This window comes from Theropithecus gelada, chromosome 1 (assembly GCF_003255815.1).
Source record: "Theropithecus gelada isolate Dixy chromosome 1, Tgel_1.0, whole genome shotgun sequence".
Lineage (NCBI taxonomy): Eukaryota > Metazoa > Chordata > Mammalia > Primates > Cercopithecidae > Theropithecus > Theropithecus gelada.
In genome coordinates, this window is record NC_037668.1 from 140,337,477 (window position 1) to 140,360,043 (window position 22,567).

At 36.7% G+C, this 22,567-nt stretch overlaps 1 protein-coding gene across 1 annotated transcript in view; it reads right to left on the bottom strand.

The window, feature by feature from the left end:
* The window catches only part of DNAH14 (dynein axonemal heavy chain 14), a 507,005-nt gene that overhangs the window by 116,371 nt on the left and 368,067 nt on the right, over positions 1-22,567 (bottom strand). The window contains exons 51-53 of the mRNA XM_025393377.1: positions 20,675-20,806; positions 19,485-19,652; positions 18,435-18,605 (exon numbers count right to left, since the gene is read on the bottom strand). Of these exons, the coding sequence (XP_025249162.1) occupies positions 18,435-18,605; positions 19,485-19,652; positions 20,675-20,806 (471 nt within the window). The remainder of the gene's footprint in view (positions 1-18,434; positions 18,606-19,484; positions 19,653-20,674; positions 20,807-22,567) is intronic.

Here is a 22,567-nt window from a genome sequence, read left to right on the forward strand (position 1 = left end):
CAATTCAGTTTTGGAACAATTTCCTTCAACCCAAAAAGATCTTTCAAGCCCACTGGCAGTCAATCCCCATCCAACTCTCAGGCCCAATCACTAATATGTTTTCATCTCTATTGATTTGCCTATTTTTGGCAATTCATATAAGTGAAATTATATACCATGAAGTCTAATGTATTCGATTTATTTTACTTAGCAGAATAAGTTCCTTCGTGTTGTATGTGTATCAGTAGTTTGTTCCTTTTTATTGCTGAATGGTATTCTATTGTATGGACATATCACATTTTATTTATCCATTGATGAACATTTGGATTGTTTCTGCTTCTTGATTATGAATAATGCTGCTATGAACATTTCCATGCAAGTCTTTGAGTGGACACTGGTTTTATTTTCCCTTGTGTAGAGATAGAGAAATGGAATTGCTCCATTATATGGTAAATCTATGTTAAACTTTATAAGAAATAGCCAAACCATTTTCCAAAGTAGTTGTAGTATTTTACATTCCCACAAGCCATGTATGAAAGTTCAGTTTATACACAGTCTTGTCAATGCTTGTTATTAGCTATCTTTTTGATTATAGACAGTCAAGTGGGTGTTTAGTGTTATTGTGGTTTTAATTTGTATTTCCCTAATGACTAATGAAGCTGAACATCTTTTCATGGGCTGATTAACCATTCATGTATCGTCTTTGGTGAAACACCTATTCAAATCTTGTGTCTATTTTAAAAAATAAACTTATTTTAGAAGAGTTTTAGACTTACAGAAAAATTGCCAAGATAGTATGGGGAACTGTCATATATCCCACATCCAATTTCCCCTATTAGCATCTAACATTAGTATATTACATTTGTTACCATTAATGAACCAATATTGATATGTTATTATTAACTGAAGTCCATACTTTTTTCAGATCTCCTTAGTTTTTAACCTAATGTTTTTTTTTTTTTTTTCCTCCTTTGGAATTTCCTCCAGGATACTATATTGCATTTAGTAGCCAAATCTCCTTAAGCTACTCTTGGCTGTGACAGTTTTTCACACTTTCCTTATTTTTGATGGCCATAAAGAAATTCAAGGAGTTCTGATCAGGTATTTTATGGAATGTCACTCAACTGGGATTTTCCTGCGTTTTTCTCATGATTATACTCACCGTGATTTATCTTGATGGTGAACTTGATCACCTAGATAAGGCGATGTTTGTCAGGTTTCTCCACTGTGAAGTTACTCTTTTCTCCCCCTTTCCGTACTGTACTCTTTGGGAGAAAGTCAATATGTGCAGTCCTTAGTGAATGAGTGAGGAGTTATGCTCCAGTTTCTTGAGGGTAGACTACCTACGTACATTACGTGGATTTCTTCTGAATGGCAGATTTGTCTATGCTCCCTTATTTACTTATTTATTTAGTCATTTATTTATATAAGTATGGGCCCATGGATATGTATTATACAATTTGGATTTTAATTTAATACCACTTTATTTCTTTGTTTTCTTGCTCCAGCTTTGGGTACTGTGAACTCTTTTAGTCGGCTCTCGTGTCCCGCTGACATAACCCCATGATTATTGTAGTACTTCACTTGTAGCACTGCAGGATTCTCCAGGCTCATATTGTTTATTTCCTGTCCCAGTCCTATAATCAACAATTTTCCCAAGGAGTCCTGGTTCCCTTTATTGGAGAATGGTATTAGAAACCAAGATCTGGGAGCTAGGTGTACTCATTGCTACTGGAGATCACTGCCCGTAAGCCCTCCCAGCTGACACAGCAAATAAACAAATATTTGTATATTAACCCTTATAGATACACATTCCTATAAAATTTCTATATCCAATCACCTATATTAAGCTAAACATAAGTTCAACTTATGTCTCCAACTCTGTTACTACATGTTCATTCTAGCCTCTTTCCCTCGTTTAGCTCTGCCCTCCAATAGTGAGAAAACTGGTTTCCAACATCTGCCATCCATTTACTTCATTATTCAATTCCAGTATATGTGTATTGTGGTATTAGAATGGTTAACTTTACCCCCAAACCACTTTTTATATTGGCTCCTTTTCCCCTAATTCTCTTCAGTGAGTTTGTGTCACACACTTGCAACAGGGTTTGATTGTTCTTTCACATTCTGAATGCCATCCTGGGATTACCAGAATTCCAAAGTGATTTTTTTCTAAATTTGTGTATGTTAAGGCTCATTCTTTGTGTTGTCAAGTTCTATGGGCTTTGACAAATATATAGTGTCATGTGTTCACCATTATAGTATACAGAACTTTTACCATCCTAAAAAATCTTGTGTTTCACTTTCCTTTCTTTCCACTAAACCCTTAGGCAACAAATATTTTTACCATTTCCATAGTTTCGCCTTTTCCAGAATGTCATATAATTGGAATCTATAATATGTTGCCTTTCCAGACTGACTTCTTTCACTTAGCAATATACCTTTGAAATTCACTCATGTCTTTTTGTGGCTTGAGAGCTCATTTCTTTTTATCTCTGAATAGTATTCCATTGTATCAATGTACTACTACAGTGTGTTTATTCATTTGCTTTATTGAAGGAATCTTGGTTGCTTCCAGTTTTTGGTGATTATGAATAAGGTTGCTATAATCATTCCTGTGCAGGTTTTTATGTGGGCGTAAGTTTTCAAATCAGTTAGGTAGGAGCATGGTTACTGGCTCAAATGGGAAGACTATGTTTAGCTTTGTAGGAAACTGCTAAACTGTCTTCCAAAGTAGCTGTGCTATTTTCATTTCCCATCAGCAATGAATGAGAGTTCCTATTGCTCTGTATTCTTGTCAGTAATTGCTATTATCAGTTCTTTGGATTTTGGTCATTTTAATAGGGATGTTGTGGTATCTCATTATTGTTTCCCCTAATGACAATTGATATTGAGCACCTTTTCATATGCTTTTGTAAGGTATTTATTTTTTCCTTTTATTTTTTAGTTGACATGTGATAATTGTACATATTTATGGGATACAGAGTGATAGTTCCGTATGAACATATAATGTATAATGATCAAACTGGAGAAAATACATTCATCACCTCAAACATTGTCCTTTGTGTTGTGAATATTCAAAATCCTCTCCTCTAGCATTTTGAAAACATTCAATAAATTATAGTAAACCATATTCAGCCTACACTGCTGCAAAACACCGGAACTCATTCCTCCTATGTAGTAATAATTTTGTATTAATTAACTAAACTCTCCCATTCTCCCCTCTTGTCCCCTTCCTGGCCTCTAATACCCATAATTCTACTCTCTACTTCTACGAGTTTGAAATTTTTTTTCTCAGTTTTCACACGAGTGAGAACATGCAGTAGTTCTCTTTCTTTGCCTAACTTATTTTGCTTAACATGAGGCCTTCCAGGCTCTCCCATGTTGCCACTTTTTGCAGCACTATTCACAAGAGCTAATAAGCCAAATGTCCATCAACAGAAGAACGGATAGACAAAATGTGGTATACATGTACAATAAAATGCCATTCAGCCATAACAAGGTATCTGTTTCTTCATTTATTTACTTAATTTATTTTTTTGAGATAGGGTCTCACTTTGTCACCCAGGCTAGAGTGCAGTGGTGCGATCACAGCTTACAGAAGCCTTGAACTCCTGGGCTTAAGTATCCCCCTGCCCCAGCCTCCTGAGTAGCTGGGACTACAGGTACATGCCACCATATCTGGCTAACTTTTATTTTTATTTATTTTTTTTGTAAGAAGGGGTCTCATTATTTGGCCCAGGCTGGTCTTGAACTCCTAACCTCAAGCAATACTCCTGTGTTGCCCTTCCAAAGTGCTGGGATTATAAGCATGAGCCACAACATTGGGCCAGCATCTGTTTATTTTTATTTTTTGAGACAGAGTCTCGCTCTATCACCCAGGCTGGAGTGCAGTGGCACGATCTTGGCTCACTGTAACCTCTGCCTCCTGGGTTCAAGCGATTCTCCTGTGTCACCCTCCTGAGTAGCTGAGATAACAGGTGCACCACCATGCCCAGCTAATTTTTGTATTTTTGTAGAGATGGAGTCTTACCCTGTTGGCCAGGCTGGTCTCAAACTCCTGGCCTCAAGTGATCCACCCACCTAGGGCTCCAAAACTTCTGGGATTACAGGTGTGAGCCACTGCACCTGGCCTGTTTATTTTTAATTGGGTTGTATGTCCTTAGGATTTTCCACAAACAGGATCATGTGGAATGTGAATAAGGATGGGTTTGCTCCCTTTGTTTTTTCCAATCTGGATGCCCCTTCCCCACTTTTTCTTATTTAATTGCACTAGCTAGACCTATAGTATAGTGTTGAATAGAAATTGTAAGGCAAAACATTTTTTTTTCTTTTTTTAACAGTGAGGTTTTTTTTGTTTTTTCTTTTTTTATACTTTAAGTTCTAGGGTACATGTGCACAATGTGCAGGTTTGTTACATATGTATACATGTGCTGTGTTGGTGTGCTGCACCCATTAACTCGTCATTTACATTAGGTATATCTCCTAATGCTATCCCTCCCCCCACCCCCCTCCTCACAATAGGACCCGGTGTGTGATGTTCCCCTTCCTGTGTCCAAGTGATCTCATTGTTCAGTTCCCACCTATGAGTGAGAATATGCGGTGTTTGGTTTTCTGTTCTTGCGACAGTTTGCTGAGAATGATGGTTTCCAGCTGCATCCATGTCCCTACAAAGGACACGAACTCATCCTTTTTTATGGCTGCATAGTATTCCATGGTGTGTATGTGCCACATTTTCTTAATCCAGTCTGTCACTGATGGTCATTTGGGTTGATTCCAAGTCTTTGCTATTGTGAATAGTGCTGCAATAAACATATGTGCACATGTGTCTTCATAGCAGCATGATTTATAATCCTTTGGGTATATCCCCAGTAATGGGATGGCTGGGTCAAATGGTATTTCTAGTTCTAGATCCTTGAGGAATCACCACACTGTTTTCCACAATGGTTGAACTAGTTTACAGTCCCACCAACAGTGTAAAAGTGTTCCTATTTCTCCACATCCTCTCCAGCACCTGTTGTTTCCTGACTTTTTAATGATTGCCATTCTAACTGGTGTGATATGGTATCTCATTGTGGTTTTGATTTGCATTTCTCTGATGGTGAGTGATGATGAGCATTTTTTTCATGTGCCTGTTGGCTGCATAAATGTCTTCTTTTCAGAAATGACTGTTCATATTCTTTGCCCACTTTTTGATGGGGTTGTTTGTTTTTTTCTTGTAAATTCGTTTGAGTTCTTTGTAGGTTCTGGATATTAGCTCTTTGTCAGATGAGTAGATTGCAAAAATTTTCTCCCATTCTGTAGGTTGCCTGCTCACTCTGATGGTAGTTTCATTTCTGTGCAGAAGCTCGTTAGTTTAATTAGATCCCATTTGTCAATTTTGGCTTTTGTGGCCATTGCTTTTGGTGTTTTAGACATGAAGTCCTTGCCCATGCCTATGTCCTGAATGGTATTACCTAGGTTTTCTTCTAGGATTTTTATGGTTTTAGGTCTAACATTTAAGTCTCTAATCCATCTTGAATTAATTTTCATATAAAGAGTAAGGAAAGGATCTAGTTTCAGCTTTCTACTTATGGCTAGTCAATTTTCCCAGCACCATTTATTAAATAGGGAATCCTTTCCCCATTTCTTGTTTTTGTCAGGTTTGTCAAAGATCAGATGGCTGTAGATGTGTGGTATTATTTCTGAGGGCTCTGTTCTGTTCCATTGGTCTATATCTCTGTTTTGGTACCAGTATCATGCTGTTTTGGTTACTATAGGCTTGTAGTATAGTTTGAAGTCAGGTAGCATGATGCCTCCAGCTTTGTTCTTTTGGCTTAGGATTGCCTTGGCAATGCGGGCTCTTTTTTGGTTCCATATGAACTTTAAAGCAGTTTTTTCCAATTCTGTGAAGAAAGTCATTTAGTAGCTTAATGGGGATGGCATTTAATCTATAAATTACTTTGGGTAGTATGGCCATTTTCACAATATTGATTCTTCCTATCCACGAGCATGGAATGTTCTTCCATTTGTTTGTGTCCTCTTTTATTTCACTGCACAGTGGTTTGTAGTTCTCCTTGAAGAGGTCCTTCACATCCCTTGTAAGTTGGATTCCTAGGTATTTTATTCTCTTTGAAGCAATTGTGAATGGGAGTTCAGTCATGACTTGGCTCTCTGTTTGTCTGTTATTGGTGTATAGGAATGCTTGTGATTTTTGCACATTGATTTTGTATCCTGAGACTTTGTTGAAGTTGCTTATCAGCTTAAGGAGATTTTGGGCTGAGACGATGGGGTTTTCTAAATATACAATCATGTCATCTGCAAACAGGGACAAATTGACTTCTTCTTTTCCTAACTGAATACCCTTTATTTCTTTCTCTTGCCTGATTGCCCTAGCCGGAACTTCCAACACTATGTTGAATATGAGTGGTGAGAGAGGGCATCACCGTCTTGTGTCAGTTTTCAAAGGGAAAGCTTCCAGTTTTTAAGGCAAAACATTCTTTCTTTGCTCTCGATCTTAAGGGAAAAGCATTTCGTCTTTCACTGTTAAGCATAAGGCTAGCTGTAAGTTTTTCATAGAAGCTGTTTATTGGGTTGATGAAGCGTCCTTCTTTTCCTTTTGGCTGAAAGTAAAAAAATGGTGTTGGATTTTGTTGTGCTTTTCTGCATCTCCTAAGATTATTGTGTGGTTTTTACTTTTAATTCCATTAATAGGTATATTGCATTAATGATTTTTAGAAAATATGAAACCAAATATGCATTCCTGCAATAAATCTCACTTGCTTATGGTGCATAGTACTTGTTATATGTTGCTGGTTTTTGTTTGTTAAGATTTTGTTCAGATTTTTTTCCACTATATTCATAGGGGATATTAGTCTGTACTTTTCTCATGATGACTTTGTCTAGTTTTGGTATTAGGATGTTACTGACCTTATAGATGAATTGGGAAGTATTCCCTCTTCTATTTTCTGGAAGAGTTTGGGAAGGAATGGTGTTAATTCTTCCTCAGATGTTTGGTAGAAATCTCTGGTGAATCCATTTGGCTCTGGGCTTTTCTGGTGGGAAGTTTTAAAATTCCTAATTAAATCTCCTTATTTGCTATTGGTCCATTGGATTTTCTAATTCTTCAGTTTCAGTAATTTATGTATTTCTAGGAAAGATATTTTATCCAAGTGATCTAATATATTGGCATACAATTGTTCATAGTATTCTCTGATAATCTTTTTTTATTTCTGTAATACTGATATTCCCTCTTTAATTCCTGATTTTAATATATTTAATATTCCCTCTTTAATTCCTGATTTTAATAATTTGAGTTTTTTTCTTCCTTTTTTCTTGGTCAGTTTAGCAAAAATCTTGTCAATTTTGTTGATCTTTTCAAAGAACCAACTTTTGGTTTTATTGATATTTCCTACTGGTTTTATATTCTCTACTTTCTTCTCTAATCTTTATTATTTTCTTCCATCTGCTTGCTTTGGGTTTGGTTTTCTTTCTTTTTGGTATTTTCCTAAGGTGGAAGGTTAGGCTATTGATTTGAGGTTGTTCTTTTTAAATATATGTATTTATAGCTATAGATTTCTCTTAAAGAACAGCTTTATATTATGTTTTTGTTTGTTTTCATGTATCTCAAAGTATTTTCTAATTTCTCTGCAATTTCTTCTTTCACCCATTTAGGAGTATGTTGTAAAAGTTCCACATAGTTGTTAATATCCCAACTTTCCTTTTGTTGGAAACTTTCTAATTTAGTTCTACTGTGGTCAAAGAACATACTTCGTATGATTTCAATCCTCTGAAATTTACTGAGGCTTGTTTATGGCTTGGCATTTGGTCTCTCCTCAAGAATGTTATATGTTTGCTTCAAAAGAATATGTATTTTGCTGTTGTTGGATGAAGTCTTCTATCATGTCGATTAGTTCAAGTTGTTTTACAATACTGTTGAAGTCTTTGTATCCTTGCTGATTTTATGCCTAGTTTCTCTATCAATTATTAAGAGTGAAGGTATTGAAGTATCCAACTATTATTGTTAAATCGATTATTTCTTCCCTAAATTCTGTCAGGTTTGGTTCCAGGTATTTGGCACTAAGTTTTTAGGTGTGTATATGTTTATAACTCTTATGATCCTTTCATCATTAGAGCATGTCTTTTTTTTTTTTTGGTCTCAGAACACTTAATTTTTTCCTGAAAGTCTACTTTGTCAGATATTAGTATACCCACTCCAACTTTCTTGTGGTAATTGTTTGCATGGATTATTTTTCTCCATCCTTTCATTTTCAGCCATTTTGGATCTTTGAATCTAAAGTGTGACTTTTGTTGATAGCATATAGTTGGATTTTGTTCTTTAAAAAAATCTAGTTTTATAATCTCTGTATTTTTATTGGAGTTTTTAATGCATTTATATTTATGTTATGATCAGTGTGGGGCTTGTTTGCCACACTGTTATTTTCCACATGTCTCATGTACTTTTTCCCTTTGTTTCTCCATTTTTTGTGTTAAATATTTTCCAGAGGTCTATCTTCGTTTTCTTGGCTTTTTTATTGTATATATTTTTAGTTCTCTTCTTTTTTTACATTAAAAATAACTATTTATTGAATGATACCATAAGGTAAAAAGATGAATCATAATCTGGAAAATTATATTTGCCACACATATAATGAAGAAAATATTAGTATCTGAATATATTACTCCTACAAATCAATAAGAAAAAGATAACCTAATAGAAAAATCGGCAAAGCACACGAATGGACGATTCACTGAAGACCCGAATGACCAATAAACAAATGAAAAGTTGATCAACCAGTATCTGCATCTCTATGTTTGCCCCTGCAGTAACTATCACTGTCCCTTAGCAACCCTCAATAATGACTGACTGAAATTGCTGCATAGATATGCCAAATACTTCAGCCCTCTCACCTTTCTGAGGCACATTTCCTACAGCATTTCCTAGAGATTCCCTTATGTAATTAACTTCCAGTTGCTAACAATAACTGGTCTGATAATGTATACTGTATTGATTACCGTCTCTTTTGTGTCTCACTTTCTCACTCCTCTACCTGATTTCTGGGACCATGTCTCAAGTTAACATTGAATACTTGCTTCAGGGTCTTCTTCTGGGGGAACTTAAACTAAGATAAAATTGTTCAAGCTTCCTTGCCAGCACTGGACAGGTTCTAAGCTCTGACAACTCTATGGGAACTTTACACAGAAAAGAAGCTAAAGATTCCCTTAAAATGCATATAGGAGAAGGGGCCCGATGGCTTTGAATCAGGCCTGATGGCTGGGGGCCCAGACCACAGCCTGGCACAAAACTTCATAGCTGTCCCAAGCCTGGAACTCTGGCTGATGGACCTCCTGCAGGTCTGCTTTCCTTCTGTTCTTTTTGAAACTTGTCTGCCATCGGTGTGTTTGGCCCTGACTTGCTTGGGTTCACAGTTAAACTATCCCTTTTCCTTGAGCATTTTTAGCAATTTTATTGAGATGATAGTGACATAAAAACTATACATATATTTAGGGTGTACAACTTGATATTTTGATATATGTGTACATTGTTAAATGATCATCACAATCACACTATTTAAAATATCCACTACCTCTACATAGTTACCATTGTGTGTGTATGAATATTAAGACCTACCCTCTTAACAAATTTCAAGTATATAATACAGTGTTGTTAACTATCATTACCATACCGTACATTAGTTCTCCAGAACTTGTTCATCTTGCATAACTGAATTACATTATGTATCTTATCATAATCTATTTTATTTTTATTTTTAATCATAATCTATTTTAGATTAATACTAATAATTCCAGTAAAATATAGACAGTTTTCTTCAACATAACCCCATTTCCCCCTCCTCTTCTGTGCTATTCATTGTTACATATATTACATCTTTATATATTATAAACCTGACAATAGTTTTAGAATTATCATTCCATCTGATTATCTTTTAAAGTAGTTAAGAGTAAAGAAGAAAAATATATTTACATAGTCTGTGGTAGGAAGAATAATGCATTTGCCACCCCTATTTTCCACAAATATGTCCCCATCATGATCTCTGGAACCTATGAATATGTTATATTACATGGCAAGAGACTTTGCAGACATGATTAAGATTAAAGACCTTAAAATGGTGAGATCATCCTAGATTATCTGGCTGGGCCCAGTCTAAATCACATGAGTCCTTGAAAGCAGAGAACCCTTCCTGGCTTTGATCAGAGAGAGAGAGAGATGTTATGACTGATGAAGGGTCAAAGAGATGTAATGTTGCTGGTTTTACAGATGGATAAAGGCAGTTATGAGCCAAGGGATCCAGAAAGCCTCTGGAAGCTAGTGAAAGAAAAGGAACAGATTCTCCCTTAGAGCTTCTGGAAAGTAATGCAGTCATACCTATATCTTAATTTTGGCCCAGTGGGTTCCATGTCATACTTCTGACCCGCAAAACTGTAAGATAATAAATTTGTTTAAGCTGCCAAATTTGCTGTAATGTGTTTCATAGTCAGTAAAAAACTAACACACGGCCCTATATTTACCTATGTAATTGCTCTTACTGGTGCTCATTATTCTTCACATGGATTTAAGTTACCCTTTGGTGTCTTTCACCATCACCCTAAAAATTTACTTTAGTATTTTCTGTAACAAATTATCAGAGTTGTTTATCTGGAAATGTCTTTATTTCATTTTTAAAATAGTTTTATTAACATAAAATTTTTGAGGTTTTTCCTCCTTTTATCTTTGAATATGCTGCTCCAATGCCTTCTGGTCTCCATTGTGTCTGATAAGAAGTCAGCTGTAAATCTTATTGAGAATTCCTAGTACACAAGAAGTTGTTTTTCTCTTGCTGCCTTCATGATTTTCTCTTTGTCTTTGAATGGTAGACTATGATGTGTCTAGGTGTTAATCTATTTTAATCTACTTGTGCTTACTCTTCTTAGACTTTCCTGAGCTGTGATTGAACTTTTTTTTTTTTTTTTTTTTTTGCGATGGAGTCTCACTCTGTCACCCAGGCTGGAGTGCTGTGGTGCGATCTTGGTTCACTGCAAGCTCCGCCTCCCAGGTTCACGCCATTCTCCTGACTCAGCCTCCTGAGTAACTGGGACTACAGGCACCCGCCACCACGCCCGGCTAATTTTTTATATTTTTAGTAGAGATGGGGTTTCACCATGTTAGCCAGGATGGTCTTGATTTCCTGACCTCATGATCCACCTGCCTCAGCCTCCCAAAGTGCTGAGATTACAGGGGTAAGCCACCACGCCTGGCCGTGATTGAACTTAGATGTGAAGATTAATGTATTGGGGCATTATTTCTATGAAATCTTTTCTGCCCCTTCTATTTCTTCTCATTCTGGGAGTCCCGTTAAGCATATTTTGATACACTTGATAGTGTCTCTTAGGTCTTTGATGTTCTGTTTTTTTCTTCATTTATTTTCTTTCTCTTCTTCAGTGTGGATACATTTTATAGATCTATTTTTAAGTTTATAGATTCTCTTTTCTGTCATGTTAAATCTGCTGTTGAGTCTCTCTAGTGCATTTTTCATGTCACTTATTTTAATTTTCAACCCCAGACATTCCAATTTGTAAAATAATTTATATCCCTTTATCGGTATTCTCTATTTGAAGAGTCATTTTTGTATGCTTTCCTTTAATTTAAAAAAATATATATTTTCCTTTAGGCTTTTTGAGTATATTTACAAGAGCTGTATTTCAGATATCTGTCAAGTCCAACATCTGGATCCTCTTCAAGACAGTTCCTATTACCTATTTTTTCTCTCCATGCATAGCTCACACTTTCCTATCTGTTTCATGTCTTTTAATTTTTGTTGAAAACTGAACATTTATGTGATAGATTGTATGCAATAATCTTTTAAACCAATGCCTTAAATTGAAATACTAATTAATATTAGTTTTCTTGTTTTCCTTTGGTAGTTCTGGTAGTTCAACAATGTAATCCAGTTAAACTATGTAATATTTACTTTTAAAATTCATGTATGATTTCTTCTTTTACTTGTTTACCAAATTAAACTGATCTCATTTGAACTGTCCAATCTAGGTAACCATTATTTTATTATTTATTCTCTGTCTTAAATATTCTTAACTAAGTCGTTACACTCCCTCCAGTTGCTTCTCCCTGCAGAAGCTCCACATGCTACACTAGCATTCAGTTAAATTACTGTTTTGCAAAATTGAACCCTAGTGTCAGCTTGACCCATGAAGAAGATCTATTTATAATGTTTAATTGGGCAAACATAGTAATAGGGGGCCGGGTGTGGTGGCTCATGCCTGTAATTGCAGCACTTTGGGAGGCCAACATGGGAGGATCACCTGAGGTCAGGAATTCAAGACCAGCCTGCCCAACATGGTGAAACCCCGTCTCTACTAAAAATACAAATTATTAGTTGTGTGTGGTGGCAGGCACCTGTAATCCTTACTCAGGAGGCTACTCAGGAGGCTGAGGTAGGAGAATTGCTTGAACCCGGGAGGTGGAGGTTGCAGTGAGCTGAGGTGGTGCCATTGTACTCTAGCCTGAGTAACAAGAGTGAAACTTCATCTCAAAAAACAAACAAACAAACAAACAAACAACAACAACAAAAAACACCAAAAAACCAACAGTAATAGGATCAGAGGAATCAGGAATTTGCCATGTTTTACCTTGTATTTTTAATAGGGGCTCTGAAAGGGAAGATAGGTTCATGAGAACACATCTATAGAGAAACTATTAAGGCCAGGTTCCAATTGAGTGTGGGCTTTTGAAAACTGCTCTGAATACATTCTCAGGCATTTTAGAATTGAGAACTTGTAAATGTACCTATTGCTAGAAAAAACATGCTAAAGAAAAGAGTCACTTTGTGATAAAATAATTAAACTGAGAGCATATACACTTTAGGAATATAAAAATAATCTGTTAATAATTGAAATAAGACAAAAATTATAGCCCTTGTACAGCTTATGTTCTAAATGTGGAGACAGATGATTATAAATGAAAAATTAATGTGTAATATGATATAAGATAATGCTAAGGACCAGGAAGAAAAGTAAAGCAGAATAAGGAGACAGAGTAATAGGGACTGAGGGGAAGAAAAGAGGTGCATTAGGGAACACAGAAAAGCACAGTGGTCCAGGTGAAGATAACAGTGGCTTAAATAGGGTGGTGGCTGTGTAGATGCAGAGAAGTATGCAGGTTTGAAATACATTTTGCAAGTTGTATCACTGGGACTTCTTGATGAATTGAATGTGACAAGTGATGAAAAAGTGACAAAACTGAGTGACTCGGAGGTTCTGGCTAGACCAGTGGATATATGGTGATACCGTTTATGAGTTAGACAGGTTAGTAAAAGAATAGTTTTGGTGGTAGAAAGATTTGCTTCATAATTTTTTCTTAATTCTATTTTCCAATTTTTAATTCCTTTTAATTAATCTTGTTGCAGATGTCTGTTTAAATAAAAGAGTGTTTAAATAAAGCTCTAGCTGTTCTGGATATAAAAAAGTTATTTTTGAGAAAAGGGCACAAATTAAATAACCAAACAGTTATAAAGTATAAAATAAACAACTAGTCATAAATAATAAATTAAATAAAAGTAATTAATATGCTTTATGTAATTGGCTAAGTATGTTAAATTTTAGTTAGTTTTCCAAAAGATTTTCTCTATTCAAAGGATATTTGGGAATTTTTCAAGATTTTAACTCCCACTTGTTCTCATGAGAAGCAAAACATTGTGCAAAAACTCACATTTCTAAATCAACAATCAAGTAAGTGCACTATTTTTGAAGTTAGGATCCACCTGCACAGCTACTGTATTAATGCTGCAAACACTAGAAATGGTGCAGTTTTATTCACATCAAATGCCTTCCAAAAACAAATACCATTTTTATTTGCTGACAAATTTCATATACAAACGGTAGAGAGGACAAGAGTCCTGTCCTATGACTCAGTTATTGTGATTTTTCACAAAGTGTGACTACATAAAACTTCTGTAAGTAGAGTAGATTTTATTGGGATTTATTTTATTTTGCAAACTTAAAACCACTTGAAAACTTTAAATTCCTACCAGTAACATGTGGCTCCCTGGTTGTCGAAGAACCCTTGTTGCTCTTGTGATGTGTTCTATGGCTTCCCTGAAGAACACCATGGAATGAGAAAGCTAGCAGAGGAAATGTGACAAATAAACGGATTATAGGTACAGAAAAATCAAATGTGCACTGTGGTTTTACATACAATTTATTTACAGAAAGGAGAATAACTAGTAATTCAGAGATCTAGATCAGTAAGCTGGTTTTCATTAACATTTAGGGAAGGTAAATTTGTGCAATAAGGATTGTCCCTATGCGAATATTCTTGTGAGTGGATTAGAAGGGTGGTGGTAGAGTTGAGAGAAGAGAATGAAGAGGTGAACAATAGTACTTAGACTTCCTACCCCCATTCCCTACCCCTTCCCATTCCCCCGCCCCCTTCTCCCTTCCCCCTACTTCCTTTCCCTTCCCCCTTCGCTTCCTTCTTTCCTTCCTTTCCTTCCTCCGTACCCTTCCCTTCCCTTTCCTTCCCCTTCCTTCCTTCCTTCCTTCCTTCCTTCCTTCCTTCCTTCCTTCCTTCCTTCCTTCCTTCCTTCCTTCCTTCCTTCCTTCGTTCCTTCCTCTCTCCTCTCCTCTCCTTTCCCTTCCTTTTTCTTTTCTTTCTTTCTTTTTTTTTTTTAGACAGGGTCTTGCTCTGTCATCCAGGTGCAGTGCAGTGGCACAATCATGGCTTACTGCAGCCTCGACCTCCTGGGCTCAAGCGATCCTCTTGCATCAGCCCTGTGTAGCTGGGACTTACAAGCAGGCACTGGCACCACAATGCCAGATTAATTAAATTTGTGTGTGTGTGTGTGTGTGTGTGTGTGTGTGTGTGTGTGGAGACAGGGTTTCATTATGTTGACCAGGCTGGTCTCAAACTCCGGGGTTCAATTGATCCTCCTGCCTCAGCCTCCCAAAGTGCTAGGATTACAGGCACAAGCCACCACACCTGGCCTAGGCTGCTTTTCTATTGTTCTGTCTTGGCAAGTAGGATAAGTGGTAGGAGGAAGAGATGCAGAAAGTTGGTTTACAGTGTGTGTGATTTTGTTGGTATCTCTGTTCCAACACATCATTGCCCACAACAATGGGAAAGATGTAAAGAGCCACAACCACTTTGCTGTCCTTTGTTGCTACTTTAGACCCTGTTGCCACACTCTGGTTTGCATTTATCTTCATGAACTCTATTCATTCAACTTCCTATAGCCTCAGTTGTGTACCTTGTCTTTAAAATTATACCCTATCAAATGAGACAAAATAAGATGAAATAACATAAAACTGTACTTCTAATGGTCTGCTTTAAAATACAAAGGTAAACATTTTTCTCTGATCTCTTCCCCTCTCTCTCTCTTTTTCTCTCTCGCTCTCTCTCTCACACATACACCCCTCTTAAAAATACTGATTTGATATACGTATCTGTTTGTATATAAAAATAAATAAATATATACATATATAGCACTCCTCAGATTTTTATATAGTATATGTGTTTACCTCCAAAGAAATTGAACCCAACTTCATTTGGAATTCATTAAGTACACTGGCAAGTTTATTATAGTCATTGGTATTCTGATAGATCTTTCTTCTATGAGTCTTGTTTATATCCAAGAAGTCCAAAAATACAGTTGAGTGATTCATCAGGTTTTCTTGGGTCCACTGAATCTATTGCAAGATAAGAATTTAACACTATCATTAATAGCACAATTCTATTTGTTATCAACACTAATAGTATATATCTGTGTTGGAGAAGCTCCTGGCACAGTGGATCTAGGACTAACCTGTTCTTAACTTTTTTGTGTGCTATAAACTCCTTTTGGCAGTGAAGCCTGCGGATCCTTTCTCAGAATAATATTTTAAAATGTATATAGCAAAATATAAGGGTTATAAAAATCCCCAAATATATTGGAATATATATATATATATATATATATATATATTTTTTTTTTTTTTTTGAGACGGAGTCTCGCTCTGTCGCCCGGGCTGGAGTGCAGAGTGGCCGGATCTCAGCTCACTGCAAGCTCCGCCTCCCGGGTTTACGCCATTCTCCTGCCTCAGCCTCCCGACTAGCTGGGACTACAGGCGCCCGCCACCTCGCCCGGCTAGTTTTTTTTTTATTGTATTTTTTTTTAGTAGAGACGGGGTTTCACCGTGTTAGCCAGGATGGTCTCGATCTCCTGACCTCGTGATCCACCCGTCTCGGCCTCCCAAAGTGCTGGGATTACAGGCTTGAGCCACCGCGCCCGGCCAGGAATATAGTTTTATTTAAGAACCCTTTGAAGGTCTGTGGATCCCAGGTTAAGAACTCCTGTTGCTAGAAATATCTTGTAGTTCCAGCAACAATCTGAGAAAAAGAATCTTCCCTTAGTTTACCAGTACCGTTCTGCAAGTTTCTACATATCCTTTCCTTGTTTACTTGGCAAATTCTTGCTTATCTTTCACACCAAGGTCATGGGTTACTTCTTATTTGAAGTCTGACCATCTCCCTCTCTCCTAAAATCAGGTGGAATAAATTACTGTTTCCTCCTTTGTTCCACCACTATATTGTGTGCATAGGTCTGTCATAGCACTTACAGAAATGTATTGCACTTTTTAGGTTGTAATGTGCGTGGAGGCAGGGTCCGTGCTAGTCCTAGGTAGTCCTCAGCACTTATCCCACTTGCTATCTGGCACTGAGAATTCTTGATAGGCATTCAGAAGATGTTTGTTTGGCAAATGGCTAACTGAAGATTGAGGGGTGGTATGGTATGATAATTTGAAAATATATGTCATTAGATATCCTAGGTTTGAATAATGACTGCGCCACTTAACTAGCAGGGTAACCTTAGGTGAGATCTTAATCTTACTCTGCTCAGTTTCTTGATCTGTAAAACGAGGATAATAACAGGACCTATATCATAGGGTGTTATGAATTAAGATTAAAGTGAGTAATGATATGTAAAGCTCTTAACACTATGCTTGGCACATTGTATTAATTATTAGAGTTTTATTTTTTTTTAAGTCAACCAACTGACCAATTAAGTGATACTGTATAAATTGAAATTCTCACAGGAATAATTTACATCCTTACATCCTTAAGAAAGATTTGGTCAATATAGTCTTGAATTTGGGGTACTGTAGTTGCTTTTGCTGTCCACAGGACTGATCCCTGCTAAGGCAGGATCCAATTCCCTAACTATTTGCTTGCTCATTTTCTACTGCCTCTGTATCTATTCCTTAGTCTGGTAAAGTCTCAAAACCGAATTATGGTTGGCATTTATAGGGAGTTTAGGAACTTCTCCCAAGATAGTAATAAGCTGTCTTTAAGAAATGCAAATCAAAACCACAATTAGATACCATCGAACACCAGTCAGAATGGCTAATTCTAAACAGTCAAAAAATAACAGATGCTGGTGAGGATGCAGAGAAAAAGGAACACTTATACACTGTTGGTGGGAACTGAAATTAGTTTAACCGTTGTGGAAGACAGTGTGGTGATTCCTAGAAGTTCTAGAAACAGAACTACCATTTGACCCAGCAATCCCATTAGTGGGTATATCTCCAAAGGAATATAAATCGTTTTATCATAAAGACACACACACACATATGTTCATATTTCCTGGGCTTTGTTAATGAGAAGAATGAAGCTGGCACCACCAGAGAAGACAGAAAAAGAAAAGAGTCCACCTTTGGGAAGGAAATGTTCTCCTTAATTCTCTTGAAAGGAGATGGCAAAAAATTCTAGTAATGGAGCCTAGATCACTGCTCCATTTAGTCACATTCTTTTAGTGTGATCAGTTTATTGAAACACATTCCTTTGTGACCTAGATTAAAAGACAGGCAGTAAGAAAACTAAAGTTCAAAGGGATGGAGGAGGATGAGGAATCTTGCTGAGGTATCAAGAGAGTGGAGAGTTCTGCGAGTCCTGGAGAAAATTGAACAGTTTTGAGGTTGCTAAGGGGCCAAAAGCATGCGCAAAGGCATCAATTATTTTATCCTCTCCAGCATATCTATAGTTTTAGTCATTTTCAAGTGGAAATGGAATTGTTAATACAATTACATTTCTTTCAGTATTATATAAATTTTTGAGGACTTTCATGAAGCAACATATTTTGCCCAATAATCCACTTAAAACAATTTTTGTTGTTGTTGTTGTTGTTTTGAGACGGAGTCTCGCTTTGTTGCCTAGGATGGAGTGCAGTGCCCCATGTTGGCTCACTGCAAGCTCCTCCTCCCGGATTCACGCCATTCTGCCTCAGCCTCTCGAGTAGCTGGGACTACAGATGCCCGCCACCATGCCTGGCTAATTTTTTGTGTTTTTAGTAGAGAGGGGGTTTCACGTGTTAGCCAGGATGGTCTCGATCTCCTGACTTCATGATCTGCCCGCCTCGGCCTCCCAAAGTGCTGGGATTACAGGCATGAGCCACTTCGCCCGACCAATAATTTTTAAAATGTAAATTTACCTGAAAATAGTTCTCAAGTTCCTTTGAAAGCAACCGATAGAAAAGGCTTTTATCAGTGAAATTAATTAAGCGATCATGAAATACTCGGGTGACTTCATGAACAAAGAGCAGAGCAGCCATCTCTTTGGAGTTAATAACAGTCCTGTCAGCTTGCAGCAATCCCAGGAGAAGCTGTTAGGGATTTAAAAATAACATTAAAAAAAAATTAGCAGGGTAGTATGTGAAGCGAAGGCTCAATTTTTGCAGGTTTATGATCCATAAAAATAGAAGCAATTATCCAAGGTAAGAATTGTGAATTTCTACAAGTGATAATCTGAAGTTTTGATGAGATGGGAAAGTGATAAGATAGGGAAAATTGGTTTGGAATCACTCTTAGAGGGAGGGGGACTCGGGGACTCCTCAGCCACATCTAATGGAGGCCTTGCTAGGATGGGAGTCTCGACTACAGTGCTGACATGGAGGCAGGGTGTTGCAGGTGATATCGAGGTACTTCCTAATGTTAATATGTTTTAGCATTCTAAATGTGGATTAAAAATGTTACAGCCCATTTGACAGATTACGTGTGCTATCTAGGGCTAAAGTCCCACAGTCAGGGGAGAAAGATATCGAATTCAAGAATTGATTTTCTTAACATTTCAATTTTGAAAATTCTTTGGCCGTGGCTGATAACTAAGTCAGCACTGTTGGCAAAATCTGTGAAAATTCAAGCATGTTTATGAAATGCATACATGCTTTCATTTTCTGAGAGCCACAAAAAAATCTCAGAAATAAAGCAAACCCCAAATCTGTGTTATAACCTTGTCACTTCTTTCTCTGCTGAGGATCTTAGCCAATATTCTAACACTCTTAGGGATTTCATCATTGAATTATTTGCTCGGAATTGTTTTAACAATTTTCTTCAACAAACTCATGGGATAAGCTGCTAATAAATAGCAAAACTAACCAACATTCATTTCCCCTTTTTCCCCTTCTAACAATCTAATGTTGACAGTATGAGAGAGAGCAACTTATATTTAAAAAATAAACTAGAGAATGAACATTAAAACAAACCTTAAACATATCTCGAAGATTAAACATGTAGTGACATTTTGTTGGAGTTGGTAACATATTCTGACGTACTTGATGGTATATAGCTAGGGAACAAGATATTATCTGATCCTTACTTTTCTGAACTTCAGGTATGAAGTTATTGATGGAGAAATAAATTCCCAAATGAGCCTTTAAAAAGAAATGTTATAATTTAGTTTGCCAAAAATTTTAGGTATTGACTACTTCCACTAAAAAGCAGACTTGTGTACTATAATGGAGGATTAATTTCATTAAATGTTAAAATTAAAATCCATTTAACATAGGATGGTAGATTAGTGAAAACAAAACTCTAGGGGTTGCTAACTGGAGAAAATTCCAATTGGTTCTAGTATGTTGAATGGTCTGAAGGGATGTGATACGTTTTCTCTGGGGACAGTTTATGCTTCCCCTCCATATACACCAGGTGTGCTGGGAATTCTTCCATCTCCTTGCTCTCCATGAGATGTTACGGGAAGTGTAAACTGACAAAACTATTACCTCAGTCTGGATTGATTATACAGGTATATATTCTTTGAAAAATTCTGAAATATCTTACTGGAAAGATGACTCAACTTGAAATCTAGTATAACTAGAAAAATAAATTTTAAGCAAGATTATGAAATTCTTCAACACGAATCTTTCTTCTTTAATATAAAATTTAAAGATTCATTTTTAAATTCAAGTTTTCAAAAAGCACTTGGTAATTCTGATACAGTTGGTAAATAGTTCACACCTGAAAAAAATCCTGTTTTAGAAGAAAGTCTACCTGTATGCCAATTCAGACCGAGGTAATAGTTTGTGTAGCATTTTTTTAATTCCATAAGGAAATGAAAAGAGCAAATCAATTCTGGCGAAAACCAGGGTATGTGTGTTAAAAATGCAGATTTCTGCATGCCATGCCAGATATACTGGATCAGAATCTCTGAGGATAAAGTCCTAAAATCTACATTTTAACGTGCATTGCACATACACCACAAGTGTTTATTTTACACATAATAATTTATGCTTTTGATATGTAGAACCAAATTATAATAGTCCAGAAAACATAGGGGGAAATAAAATCTATCCCCTTAAAGTAATTTTCTTTCAATATTAGTGGATTTAAGTTCTCGTACTTTTCCTTATTCTGGGAAATTAATTTTTTTCAGTAGAAAATGAACTAGATGTGTTACCTGGAAAATAGTACATAAGATGTCTTGTGAAGGATGAGGTAATACCAGCATGGAAAAGTGTTTGAGAAGACGTGGGCTGATATCATTCACAACTGGAACACAAGCTGCAACTATAGACAGATCTTGAATATTCTGTGATAAGGATAACAAGGAAGAGTAACTGAATGCATCTGTAGGAAGTGAAGTATGTACCTATGTCACTGTTCCAAATTAAACAAAACATTTAAAAACATTTAGACAAAAATATTTAATTACTATTTATTGCAAAAACAAAGATTACAGTGGTAATAGAAATCTATCTTAGAAATAACACAACCTAAAATATAATTTCAAGATATGTTATTTCTTGAAGGCTTTCTAAATGTCACCAGGAAATGGTCCTTTCTAAAAAAATGATTATACTTTAAGTTCTAGGGTACATGTGCACAAGGTGCAGGTTTGTTACCTATGTATACATGTGCCATGTTGGTGTGCTGCACCCACGGTTACTGTAGCCTTGTAGTATACTTTGAAGTCAGGTAGCGTGATGCCTCCAGCTTTGTTCTTTTGGCTTAGGATTCTCTTGGCAATGCGGGCTCTTTTTTGGCTCCGTATAAACTTTAAAGTAGTTTTTTGCAATTCTATGAAGAAAGTCATTGGTAGCTTGATGGGGATGGCATTGAATCTATAAATTACCTTGGGCAGTATGGCGATTTTCATGACGTTGATTCTTTCTAACCATGAGCATGGGATGTCCTTCCATTTGTTTATGTCCTGTTTTATTTTACAGAGCAGTGGTTTGTATTTTACAGAGAAGTGGTGTGAAGGACCTCTTCAAGAAGGACCTCCTTGAAGAGGTCCTTCACATCCCTTGTAAGCTGGATTTCTAGGTATTTTATTCTCTTTGAAGCAATTGTGAATGGGATTTCACTCATGATTTGGCTCTCTGTTTGTTATTGGTGTATAGGAATGCTTGTGATTTTTGCACATTGATTTTGTGTCCTGAGACTTTGCTGAAGTTACTTATCAGTTTAAGGAGATTTTGGCCTGAGACAATGGGGTTTTCTTTTTTTTTTCCTCTTGTAAATTATACTTTTTATTATTGTTTAAAATTATACTTTATGTTCTAGGGAACATGTGCACAACGTGCAGGTTTGTTACATATGTATACATGTGCCATGTTGGTGTGCTGCACCCATTAACTCGTGATTTGCATTAGGTATATCTCCTAATGCTATCCCTTCCCCCTATGCCTACTCAACAACAGGCCCCAGTGTGTGATGATCCCCTTCCTGTGTCCAAGTGATCTCATTGTTCAATTCCCACCTATGAGTGAGAACATGCAGTGTTTGGTTTTCTGTTCTTGCGATAAGTTTGCTCAGAATGATGGTTTCCAGCTGCATCCATGTCCCTACAAAGGACATTAACTCATCCTTCTTTATGGCTGCATAGTATTCCATGGTGTATATGTGCCACATTTTCTTAATCCAGTCTTTGATGGACATTTGGGTTGGTTCCAAGTCTTTGCTATTGTGAATAGTGCCGCAATAAACATACATGTGCCTGTGTCTTTATGGCAGCATGATTTATAATCCTTTGGGTATATACCCAGTAATGGGATGACTGGGTCAAATGGTATTTCTAGTTCTAGATCCTTGAAGAATTGCCACACTGTCTTCCACAATGGTTGAACAAGTTTACAATCCCACCAACAGTGTAAAAGTGTTCCTATTTCTCCACATTAAATGATCGCCGTTCTAACTGGTGTGAGATGGTATCTCATTGTGGTTTTGATTTGCATTTCTCTGATGGCTAGTGATGATAAGCATTTCTTCATGTGTCTATTGGCTGCATAAATGTCTTCTTTTGAGAAGCGTCTGTTCATATCCTTTGCCCGCTTTTTGATGGGGTTGT